The sequence below is a fragment of the Eleutherodactylus coqui genome, chromosome 11, assembly GCF_035609145.1.
Source record: "Eleutherodactylus coqui strain aEleCoq1 chromosome 11, aEleCoq1.hap1, whole genome shotgun sequence".
Classification (NCBI taxonomy): domain Eukaryota; kingdom Metazoa; phylum Chordata; class Amphibia; order Anura; family Eleutherodactylidae; genus Eleutherodactylus; species Eleutherodactylus coqui.
In genome coordinates, this window is record NC_089847.1 from 29,801,034 (window position 1) to 29,814,389 (window position 13,356).

Genomic DNA, 13,356 nt, shown 5'->3' on the forward strand with positions numbered 1-13,356 from the left:
CCTTACACACATACACAGCACTGCTCTATGCACATTTTACATGGGCAAAAAACACACAGCTCTGCAGCATACACAACTCTGCTACATGCACACTCAGCTCTGTAGCATTCATATACAGATATACAGCTCCGCTACATGCGCACACACACAGCTCTGCCGCATGCATACATATGCACTCATACAGCTCTGCTGCACACACAGCTCTGCAGCTGACATTTTAACCCTTTCCAATCCATTGTCTGACGTCTGAAGACATTATGATTTAAGACTGTACAGCTCCGATGTTGGAAGACGTCCGTCGGGGTTCTCTTACTGTATATTGCCAGCCTCTCTGCTGTCAGAGCCTATCCAGCGTGTCAACTCATGCAGTACTGGCTTTAGACAGCATGTAGCGCTGTTGTATAATGGCAGAAAAAGAGTAAGCCCCCTAGGAAAACCAGGATACAAATTGGATTGGAAAGGGTTAAGCACTAATTTAATTAACACTAAATCCTCACATACAAGTGTAGTAGCTTCCTGCTCACATGGTTATGACTTATGAGCGGTTCTGCTGCTACTGCAAGACCTTTAGGGCTCTTACCCACTTGAGTTTTTTTAACGTTGCGATCTCACTGCGTTTTTTTAACGCGATTGTCAATGGGGCTTTCTAATGATAAAAACTCATCACAAGTTTGTGCTTTTTGTGATTTTTGTGCGATGCGTTTTTAACATTAGAAAATCCCATTGACAATCGCGTTAAAAAAACTCAGCAATATCGCAGCGTTAAAAAAACGCAAGCAGATAGGAGCCCTTAATGTTTACTAGTGTCTGTCCCTGTTTGTAGAGAAGAGTATAGAGTACAGAAGTGATCTCTAGTGTTATCTGCTGGAGGGGACTGCTCCTGTCCTGCACTGATCGGGCAAGGAGAAGGGGGACTGTGCAGCTGTGGCATGTATGGCTGCAGAGTTCTCCCTATGATTGATCACCTCACTGTCTGATCATTAAGACAGTGGTCAGGGGTCTCTGTATCAACCAGACACCGCTTCCTCTGGCCGATAAGGCACAGGTGCTTTTTGGCAAGGTTAAGTTTATAATATATATTGATTTTTGTGTAAGAGTGTGTTGTGGGCATGCTCTGTGACCTGTGTAGAGGTCATTGTGCAGGGAGGAGAAGGAGGTGAGCTGTGACCATCACTTTTTATGAATGGTGAATTTTGTGTTTTTCATATATATCACGGCTCACCTCCCCTCTAGTGTCCATTAGCAATTTATACAAAATAATTACTTCTTTTGAACAATTATCTTTGCGTGTAAATGGGCCTTAAGAGACGCCTTTTGCGTCTCCTCCAAATAAGAAAAGAATTTTTTACAAATCTACCATCCCCCTAACGGGACCTTATACCAACTTCCTAGCTCATGGTTAGCTTACTGAAAGTTTGTTGTTCCTTTACCCTAGCAAGTCAACTGCCATTACCATATGGCAGTGAATGGTGATTGATAAGTCGCTCTGTGCACGTCTTTGTGAAATCTAACAAGTATGTTTCTATTTTTGAAGCAAAGGTTCTTGACAGACAGGGACATCCTCACAGTTTAGAAGATTTGAGGCATTTGGTGACAGCTGATGGGAGATTGACACTTCTCATTAAAATATGCACATGCTATCAGCTTCTTTTAATTCCGCTTGCTTCTGATGTCAGCTCTTTTTTTGTAGATTAGCGGCGCATACTACAACAGTTGTGTATATAAAACGGTTCAAAGAGCGAAAACAATGATGGAAGGCAATAGTTTGCATGAAGGCTTGACATACTTTGTATAAATGAGTCTATACTTCATACCAATGTGTGTGGGAGTCTACTGAGCTATCCACTTATTTACAGTATGCAAACTGTTTCTAGAAATTCCTTGTTAAAAAAAAGGCAGAAACAACGAATGGACAAGTAATGCGATCATTAAAATGGACTTTAAGAGAGTAATAAACAAAAAAAAAAGTACTCTACTGTTAAAAAAATAATGTGCCTGATAGATAATAGTTTATTGTTATGCATAATACTACCTCGGCTGCACAGATTCCCTTGTATTTTATGCATTGTCTAAGAAATACTAAAATATTTATCGCACCTCCAGGCTGTATTAGAAATCACCTCGTTTACTTTTTTTTTTACTAGCAAGTCCCTGATTAGGAATTTCAGCAATATGCAGGTAGTGTAATCACTGATAAAGTTTTACTATCTAACCGTTGCGAAATTCTCCTTCCCTTCCCAAGCCAGGGACAGAGAACATTCGGTAGATTTCAAATTGAAAGAGAAATTAAAGTGGAAAGGACCAAAAAGATGGACCTCATTAAGGCAATGTAAATAGGTAGCCATAAACGCCGACACAATTTACAGGCCGGGCCCAAGCGAGTGTATGGCTGATACTGTGGTTGCAGTAAAACTCCATCAATGTGCTCAAATGAACATAACTTTCGTCTATCAGCATTACATTCATTTGTTCTTGGTTCCGTGGTCATTAGTGAAAGTCATTTATCTTTGTCATTTGAACAGCCTCTGGACTTCGAGAGCAAAAGATCCTATATACTGAAGGTAGAAGCTGTCAATACTCACATCGATCCACATTTCATCGGTGGGGTACCCTTTAAAGATACCGCAACAGTGAAGATTACAGTGGAAGATTCGGACGAGCCACCGGTGTTTTCATCACCTACTTATCTTCTGGAAGTACATGAAAATGCTGCCATCAATGGTGTCATTGGACAGGTCACGGCTCGAGACCCTGATTCAGTGTCAAGTCCTATAAGGTATTGCGTCTAGTATCAATAAAGAAGTGTAGAGTATTCCGATTATCTGTTGTGGAGAGTATTTCAAGTCTATCTAGACATTGTTCCTAATCTTAACATAAGAGATAATATGAAACTAGGACGGTTCTTGGTCAACACAAAGTATACTGCTCAATCGCTATGGACCTCCAGTTTAGTCTAGCTCAAGTAGCTCTTGTGAAAAGTATCTTGAATACTTAGTCTATATAATGTGAGATATTTTGAAGCAAGCATGGCTGATGATCTACACGTATGAACAGTTTCTGCAGATACCCAACCTCCAAGATGGTTTTCACCATATTGATTATTTAAAGGAATCAAAACTCTACTTTTTCTTCTAGAAGAAAGGAAGAGAGTAAATATAGAGTACATGCACCATAAAGACTAGTCAGCCAACACAGACTCTTGTAGAGATCCATAGATCCCCCATCCAGGCTGGCTTTATCTATTTGCCTCATCAGTGATCAAAGGATCTCCATATCTATAAATATAGTAAATAGAGTAGCTCTGAGTGTGAGTTGTGTCCCAGGTGCCACTCACATCTGACATCACATGGACACAGATCCATGTACTGTCCTGTTTACATGGACACAACACACTGACATTCATTGGCATGTCCTATTTTTTTGTCCATGACACAGACAAAAATTGAACTTGCCATGAGTTTTTTTTCACTTGGAACATTAGTCTGTGTGAAAAACATCAATGTGCATAGCCTCATAGACCTATAATAGGGCTGTCTACTGTCCATGTATTAACATGGACAGTACATAGTCCCAGATATAGTAATGTGCCGGAGGTCTTAAAGGGAACCTGTCATCACCTTTGAGCCCCATAGGTTAAAGCTGATAGAATGGGGAGTCTGGGGAGGTATTTTTTGTACTCATTGTGTGCCCCGTCCCCGCATTGTGTCCCTGCAAAGTTGGAGTGTGCACACAGTTTGACTCTTTTCAACTGACTCTCCTATAGAGATGAGTGATAAAAAAAAATCAAAATCAAATCCTGGTATTTGTATAGCGGCAACTTATTCTGCAGCGCTTTCAGGTAATTATTACTTATTACCCCCCACCAAGCTGGGTTCTCATTTTACTGACCTCGGAAGGATGGAAGGCTGAGTCAACCTTGAGCCGGCTACCTGATTCATGCGGGGATTGAATTTGCAACCTTCATGTCGTAGGTGAGAGCTTACACTCTGCACCACACGTGGCTCTGATAGAGCCCATGCACAGAGCCTGCTGAAAAGTCACAATGTGTTTGCATGCCAACCTTACGGGGACATAGGGCTAGAATAGTGGACCCAGTCAGTATTAAACACTGCTCCCCAAATCCCCCATTCTAGCAGCTTTGAGACCAATAACATAGTTTATGAGGCTCAAAAGTGATGAGAAGTTCTCTTTAAGGTGACCATAGGTTAGAAGTAGAAAGGGATTCAAGTTGTGGGCTAATTGTTTACAAGAATGAGAGTTATAGTGAAGTGAACCACTATGGAGAATCCTATTTTTATTTTTGCCATAAGACCCACTATACTCTATGACCATTGCTAGACTGAACTCATTTAAAGGGGTTGTTCCCTTGATTCACACTTGTTAAAAAATGTTTCTATCCCCAGGTATTTCAGATCTCACATTAGAATAGCGCCAGCCAGTGTTTATCTCCCCAGATACTCTAGGACTGATGTTAGAATAGCACCACTCATTGTCTCTGTTCTGTGTCCACTTCTGTAATTGCTCCATTGTTCAGTCTTGCTCCTCTCTCTGCTACATTGGGTATGTAGAAAGGTCCCAAATGAAGTAGTAAGTGGCTGCTTCTGAAGTTCCTATGTCTTCTTTGATGTTAGAATAGCAAGTGATAAGACTGAGATGGTGGAGACGCAAGATTGAGTTAGTGGGATCACCGTGGAAGGGATTTGTCATTTGCATAGTGCCAACTAGAGATGAGCGAGCACACTTGGTAAAGGCAGATACTCGAGCGAGCATGGGGGATGGTGGCGGGGGAGAGCCCGGGGAGCAGAGGGGAGAGTGAGAGAGATCTCTCTCTTTCTCCCCCCCCCCTCTCGCATTTGCTTGGACGAGTCGGCAGATACTCAAGAAGAGCGATGCTCGTTCGAGTATCTGCCTTTACCGAGCGTGCTCGCTCATCTTAGCGCCAACTTATTCCGCAGCACTTTCAGGTAATTTACTTATTACCCCCCACCAAGCTGGGTACTCAATTTACCCACCTCGGAAGGATGGAAGGCTGAGTCAACCTTGAGCCGGCTATCTAAACCATGTAGGGATTAAAGCCGCAACCTTCAGGCCATGACTGAGAGCTTAGGACTGCATACTGCTGCCTTAACACTCTGTGCCACACGAGGCCCATAGAATGGCTATTGAGGACCGTTCAAATCAATATATGAGTTATATACGAGAAACCTAAAATCATTTCATAAAATAATTGATATAATTAAAAGTTTTTGAGATAAGTGATCAAGTGTCCTCTTGGGTTCTCTTTTACCTTAGGCCTTCTATAGTGGCTGTCCACTCATAAGTTATGTATGACTATGAAAAAATATGTAAATTTCGATGAGCTTATAGTTAATTTATTTCTTAAACCAAAAACACATTTAATACATTGTTAAAAACGAAAACCATGTTGATATAATTTGCACTGATGGATAAACATATACTCTTTGGTTTAAGGAAACAATATGGTGATATTTCACAGAACATTGCCAACACATATGCTATCTGCTAATCCTAGAATGTGAGAAAAATAGCATATGCCTAATGTACTGTTCTTGATAGCCATATTGATTGAATAGAGGGAATCATGATATTTTTGTAACAAATAGTTGCTCATTTCTTCTTTGATATTACCGTGTCAGATGTTGATGCACAGTCGTGTTATTAATAAGGAAATCACAGGGAAGTGTTGAATAACATAGCATAGCTTCCTTCTTCAAAGTATTTTCGCTCACCTTTCTTTTGTAAGTCTCCAATATGTTCTATCTAGTTTATAGTGAGCCCCATTCTATTGCCTTATTAAAACTACACCCGAGGCTGTTGTGTCCTCTAGAGTGCCACAATCAAGGAGAAGTTGAGCGTGGACATTGCCCTCAAAAAGGTGTTTGATCTTCTTTGATTTTTGGCTGCAAGTGAAATTGAAGGACAAGCCTGTCTTAAGATTATTCAACCTTACAAGTACTTTCCGGACACATGTGATTTCATAGTAAGGTGTTCTTTGGTGCGGTTGCAATTTGTGTTTTTGATTTTCCCAAAGCAGTTTTGTTTTTTTTTGGAAAGGAAGATGTTCACAGTGAGTTGGTTATCTGGACATAAGGGGCCAAAAGTATTTATAAGAAAAGCAAACCAAGGTATCAAATATACTCAACACTGTTGGTACCACAAGTAGTTAATTTAACCTATTTTAATGGCCAACCATCTGGGTACGTGATTCTAATTCAACGATACATTTTAGGCAGCCGTCCAGTCTTGGGATAAAATATGAAGCTAGTCAGGTGGGAGGGAGGTAGCAGTATTACTGGTGTTATTAATATGCTGATTCACAAAATCAGGAGTCTTGAAATCAGTAGATATGCAGAATGGTGCAAACTAATGGCCTAGTTTAGCTTCTAATTCTGTTCTCAAGAGCAGAGTCACTCTGATGGTTATTTATTCAGTTAATTAAAGTGATTCTCCAGTTTCAGGACAAAATGCTGTCCCAGTAGAGGATGGGGGAGTGAGGTATATTACTTGTAGTTGCACTTCTCTACCGCCCAGGGGCATAATTATATGGGATGCAGGGGCTGCGGTTGTACCCGGTTCCAGGAGCCTCAGCGGGCCTATAAGTAAGCCCATATAGTAAGTCTAGTAGTATGAATAAAGCATGATAGTTGGAGGCCCTGTTACAGATTTTGCATTGGGGCTCATAAGCTTCAAGTTACGCCTCTGCTGCCGATAATGCCATTTGCTGCTTCTGGGCCTCATTTTCAGTCATGCAAGATGGCCACAGCAATTTTCTAACCACCTGATGCACACTGTTCTTTGATTGGTCTGTGCTGATCATGGGAGTAGCTCTGGCCAATCAGAGAGAGGATATAGTGAATTGATAATCTAATACTACTAATGCACTGTGGGGATTAGGTAGTCGGAAAATTGAGTCAGCTATTTTGGACGGCAGAAAATAGGACCCGAAACTATTGGATCAGAAGCATGGCAGATAAAAACAACTGCACGTAATAGTTTCAATGGAAGTGATGCCTTCTAAGACTCTTCTTGCTTCGACCCCAATGAGGACATCTGGCTTGGTTGCACTGACAGCAAGCAAGAGAATCCTGCCGATCAACTATTGATACCTATTCCCAGAAAGCCCCTTTAATACAAGACACATATGTCTCTTAGACGATGACCTAACTCTGGGACCTTCTCCCATTGGGTAAAGGATGGGGTCCTCGAACCTTTTTACCCCCCGAAATGTGACCATAGCTCTTTCCATTCAAATATAGGATGTTATTTAACCAGCCAAGAGAGCTTGCAAGCAAATGTATGTATCTATAATAGATTACGTCTTGTCAGTGAAGAACATCTTGCTGCCCATATCCATATCCCTGTCTATATAAAGCAGTGCTATAGTGGCAAGAACTGTCTTAGTGCAGAAACTCAACTTGAATGGGCTTGTAATACGACAATCACTTTTTTTCTCCAGAAATAGGTCACTTTCCTCCCCACCCACCCCCCCCCCCCCCACTCCTCATAGTGAGGAAAGGGCAACACTGAATGCAGAATAATATCTAATCCATCTAGAGGTATGATGGAAATAGGAAAAGTAATATTAAATGTTCCGAAGCTCGAGTTCCCTTATAAAACAGTCTCTGCACATCTTGAAAACAGAGACCAGTCTTCTGGGAAAACTGGAAATCCTTTTCTTTGCGTTATAATATGAATTAACTGAAATAATCTACCAATAAATCACAGCTTTAAATATTATACCACTGAGACGCCAGAGTAATTAATTTGCATGGCATGTAGCGGGTTTGATATATTGTATCACGATAAATGTCGTAGATTGCATATTTATAGCTTGATTAATAACAGGTTTTAAACATGTCATCATCATTTCCTCATTGACGATGTCTATTTATCATGTTGCCGTTGTTTTACCGAGTGTTTGTGGAACATGTAACATATGGCGCCACTGAGTAAATAGCCGATGTTACTTTAGATGTCTACTGTGAAAATTCTATTTGTGAAGACAGCAAAATAAATGGTGCATTTATTGTATTTTTAAATATTTATGATGTTTTCGTTATTTATAGATTTTCTATCGATCGGCATACAGATCTTGACCGGCAATTTAATATTAACGCAGATGATGGCAAAATAACATTGGCTACTGCATTAGACAGAGAGACGACTATGTGGCATAACATCACAGTAGTGGCTACAGAAACTAGTAAGTTTGCAAACATTGTATAACCTTAATGTTCATTGGATGATATATCTGGTTTCTTCTTAATGATGTCAAATCTGTCAACTATCAATAAGATGTTGCCTCAATATACCAATAAGTTTATCAAAACTTGATATATTTTAGAATGAAGTTTGTATGAAGTACAAATGTGCACATGATATGTTATCTGGGGTTTTCTGTAGGACTGCAGGATTGAAAGTGCATAAGGAACACTCCAGGCAAGTCACGTATATTGCGATACGTCCAGTGCAGAGCCGGAGGGGTTGATGCATGATGCAGAGACTTAAAGAACGTCAAAGATCACCTGATACTCCATAGGGTTAAAACTACCCTTCCAATATCATGTAGGCCCCTTCGTGCCACTAAAATTGGTTTGGAATGGACTGCACAAGACTATGAAGATGTTCTCTGGTGTTTGGCACCAAGACATTGGCAGATTGTTTAAGCCCTATAAATTTTGAAGAAGGACCTCCATGAATTATACTTGTATTTCAAGTCTATCCCACCGATGTCCATTCAGATTGAGATCTGTCATGTTCAGGAAACCATTTCTGGACAATTTTTGCAGCGTCGTAGGGTGTATTATCCTCCTAAAAGAGGCCCCTACCATAAAGGAATAATATTGTTATAAAGGGATATACTTGGACTGTACGATTTTAAGTGGGTGAGAGGTGGCAAAGCAACAACCACATGAATGCCAGGAAACAAGGTTTCCCAGAAGGGCATTTGCCAGAGCATAATACTACCTTTGCCAACTTGTCTTTTTTTCTCATAGTGAATGCTGGTGCCATCTCCTCACCATTTAATGGGTGCGCACTCACCCGGCCAGCCTCATGATGTGAAAGGAAATACAACTTATCAGACCAGGCTGCCTAATAGCCTAGTTCTGGGCAGGGTTGTATGGGGTCAGCATGAACAGTCTGGCCAGTCTGTGGCTAATCGGCCACATATACAGCAAGCTGCAATGCCCTGTGTTTGGACCCCTCTCTGTCATAGCCCGTATTACAGTAGCACTAGCGTGGGATTGGACCAGACGGACAGCTTTCACTCGCCATTCTCATCAGTAAGCACTGGCCACCCATGACTTTTTCATTGGTTTACCAGTTGTCCATCCTTGGACCATTTTGGTTTATACTAGTCATGGCATATTGGGAACATCTCACATAACCTGCCATTTTGAATATGCGCTGACCCTGTTGTCTAGACTGCACAGTTTCGCTCTTGTCAAAGTCACTCAGATCCTTACACTTGCCCGTTTTCGTGCTTCCAAAGCAATATAGAACACAACTTTAGGAATTGTCTATTCAGCTGCCTAATATATTCTACTTTTTGGCATGGGCCATTGTAATGAGAAATTCAATGTCATTCCCATCAACAACTATCAGTGGTTTATATGTTATGGCTGATTGGTATAAAATCCCCATCATGCTCCACCCTTCAGACCCTGCACTAGACACTTTTCGACTGGATGGCCCAAGAATGGGAATGTTTTTATATCATGAGGATATTGGATTTTATGAAAGTTGTCCAAGGAGTTAAATGTTTAGCATAAGCCCAGTGATTTCTTGCAAAATTATCAACCAGGTGATACTTACCTGTTTAGCCTTCTCCTGCACTTCAGTCCCTGCAGCTGCAATCTGCTTGGTCGCCGCTCAGTTCCAGGTAGCTTGGTCACATGCTCAGCATTGGTAGAGCTGAAGCCAGTGATTGGCTGAAACTGTTACATGCTTAGAAAGCCTCCTGATGGAGCTATTTGGAAGTGAAAGGAATCCAAGGGGACTGGAGCTGCTTAGATCATAGCGCAGAAGAGGAAAAACAGGTATCATCTGGTTTATTATTTTACGAGAAGTCACTGGGCTTGCACTAAAATTTGTACTTACTGGAACACCCCTTTAATTACATCCAAGCCGAATTAAGGGTGAAGACATCTATACATTCCTATATATTAATAAAATCTTGTCTTCGGTGTCCTTCTTCCATGTTAGACAAGCCCCATTTTTTAGCTTCTACCTTATTTTCGCTTTGAAAATCTGCAAATTAATTTGGTTTATTTGCTCCAATACACGAATGTTCCGCTAGAACTGACCTATTGATACAATCAGTGTTTATCCAACAATTTAAGTTTGTCAACAGAAAAAGATTTTGCTACTTTTATTACGACAACTATGCTATTGTTGAAGGTGAAAGTAATAGTTAATTAGGTTCCGGGCTGCTTTCTAGACTATGATTTTAATTGGCAGTACAAGAAAGCATTCTGCATACATACAGTACATGATCTTTTTTTTTTTTAATATGTACCAGACGGCTTATTTATTTATTTATTTTTTTTACTTTTTAATTAGAAGTTGTCCAATTAAAACATCCAATTATAGAGGATTACATGGCAGTCCTTGCCTAGAAAGTCCTTAAAAATAGGTATTTAAACAAGAGCGTCTGAGTTTTAAGGACAACGAAGCAGTGAAATAGTAGGGTCTGCTTGCATTGAGACTGTACTTTGGTAATGGGACTTCACTTATTATTTACAGTCATGATAGCACATATGATAGCGGTTTTATATAATTAGAACAAGATGGTAATTTTTAAGATTCTATAATTCCACAAAAAAAAAAATCAATACAATCTAATTATGTGAAGAACTGGTGAGATCATTAGAGGAGTCACCTCTAGCAATGGTCTGCTTTGACAAATTAGCCTATGTTTATACTTAAGTGCGTCCCAAACAGCTACTTTGACGCTGATTTTGTTGTCAAGGAAGGCAAAACAAGGCAAAAAACTATCAGTAAAAGCTTTTGTTTGGGAGTTGTAATTGGTTTTTGGAATAATTTTTGTGTCATTTTTGAAACATAATTACGGAAAAATAAATAACGCATGTTGGAAAGTGGCTGTTAGAAAAAGATCTACTGTGCTAGAATTTAGTTATACATTGTAATTGTTCCATATAATAATCATCTTGAATGTTTCTTGGAACTTCGTGTACAAGTGCAAATATAGAAATGCATTATTCACAAGAGGGAGCTTTTAAAAATACACATTAAAATTCCTCACCAGATTTGATTTCAGAATGTTTTAGAGGAATGGCTTATCAGGCCCGCAGTTATACAGAAGTATAAGGCTGCGTAGGTATAAGGGTCTTTTTGCACAGTCCGATTCTCATCCTGATGCAATGAGCAATGGCCGACAGAGCATGCTGATTAGATTTCATTTGCGTTTTTTTTTTACAAGCACTCAGAGCCGTTCACATGGAAAGGTGCAACCAACCAGCGAGCATTTGCTTGTTCATCGACTGTTCGTTCTCCCGTTTACATCACTTGCCATTCAGGCAAATGTTCGTCAGGCTATGTAGAGGGTTTTCGGTTTTATGTATAAATTTGCACTCCTTTTTTTTCTGTGTTTTTTTTAGAAATGAAGACTTTTTGTTATTAAGGCCGCCTGCACACGAATGGATTTGCATTGCAGAATCCGAGGCCAGTGACCACATCACCGTTCATAGCATGCTTTAAAGAAAAAAAAAAAAAAGGTTCTTCCTGCACACTAGCAAAAACGAATTGGCAGCATGCTCTATTTTTGCACAGTGTCAATTGAAGTCAATGGAAGCCGTCCGACCCGCGGCCCATCTGCAATTGACATTTAATGTGGTAAAACATTCACTACCAAAATCCCGCGGTTGAGCCTGGTTGCCGTGTGTAGGATGAATTGCAGAGGGTTGTGTTTAGTGAACCAAAGACTGATCAGTAGTGAATTACAGTAGTCAAGACAAAAAGGTATTGGGGCAACAATAAGAGTTTTTGCTGTCTGCACAGTGAGAAAAGGGCAGATTCTGGAGATGTTTTTGCAGTGTAGGTAACATGAATGTGCAAGTTACAGAATATAGGGAATTAAGGATAAATCTCAGTTAAGTATGAACCCCCAGATGGTGCTGCCTAGAGTTATGGTGGTAACACAAACTGAGATCAAAATATCAAACTTCGGTTAGTAGATGGCAAAAACACAATAAGCTGAATTTTTGAAATATTTAGTTTCAGATAGGGAGAGGACATGATGTTAGAAGCTGTAGACAACCAATCACTGGCATTTTGTAGTAAAGTGGTGTACTACTAAGGGTCGCATCTTACCACTGTGAGGGAGCCCGGCTGAACTTTTGCATCCAGGTTCCTAAGCCTTTAGTTACGCCCCTGGTAGTGAGGATGTGATGTCTCAGGAAGAACTTTATAATTCGGTGTCATCAATATAGAGATGTTGCTGAAAGTTAAATCTGTTAATAGTTTGTCTAGTAGGATATGTTCAGAGAAAAAAAAGGAGAGGACCTAGGACCAAACTCTGAGGAAGTCCAACAGCAAGGGGAACAGAAGAAGTAACACTGTCAAATAATACACTGAGAGAGGCAAGTAGGAGGAAAACCAGAATAAAGCAGCATCATAAAGGCCAATAGAGTGGAAAATTCAGAGAAGAACTTGGTGGTCTACAGTGTCAAACATCCAGAGAGGTCCAAAAGAATCAATGGAGAATTGCTACTATTAGACCAAGCCATCAAGAGATCATTTTACACTTTGAGAATGGCAATTTTTGTAGAGTTTATCCTATGAAAACCAAATTGTAAGCGGTTGAGAAGAGAGTTAGCAGTGGGATAGCTGATTAAGCAAGAGTAGACTAGTTGATAAAACTAGGGACGGGTCAGCGGATAGCAGCACAGGATGGGTCAAGAGATGATTTTTTTAGGAATGGGATTATAACAACATGTTTAACAAAGGGAGAGATACCGGAAGAAAGAGAGATGGTAAATAGTTTAGATTCATGAGTAGTGACAGACAAAGAGAAAGATTGGAGAAGGTGTGAGGTCAATAGGTAGGGAAGTAGGGTCAGGAGAAGAGAGTAGCCTGGATATTTCTTCCTTTATTTGCTTGAAGACTGAAAGTGAAGCAGATGAGGTGCAGGAGGGAGGGGGGACTAGAGCTACTTGGGGTTTGGGACATTATTTCCTGCCAGATTTTGTGAATTTTGGTCCTCTACTCTGAGATCCGTCATAGGTGGCTGCACTTCAGGGCTAAGGAGGGAGTGAAAAGTATCAAAGAGATATTTTAGATTATTGGATAGTGAGGAAATGAGAGGTGAAATGG

At 40.3% G+C, this 13,356-nt stretch overlaps 1 protein-coding gene across 1 annotated transcript in view; it reads left to right on the forward strand.

Moving 5' to 3' along the window:
• The window catches only part of LOC136582407 (cadherin-8), a 426,860-nt gene that overhangs the window by 313,227 nt on the left and 100,277 nt on the right, over nucleotides 1–13,356 (forward strand). The window contains exons 7-8 of the mRNA XM_066583436.1: nucleotides 2,523–2,776; nucleotides 8,088–8,224. Coding sequence (XP_066439533.1) covers nucleotides 2,523–2,776; nucleotides 8,088–8,224 — 391 coding nt within the window. The remainder of the gene's footprint in view (nucleotides 1–2,522; nucleotides 2,777–8,087; nucleotides 8,225–13,356) is intronic.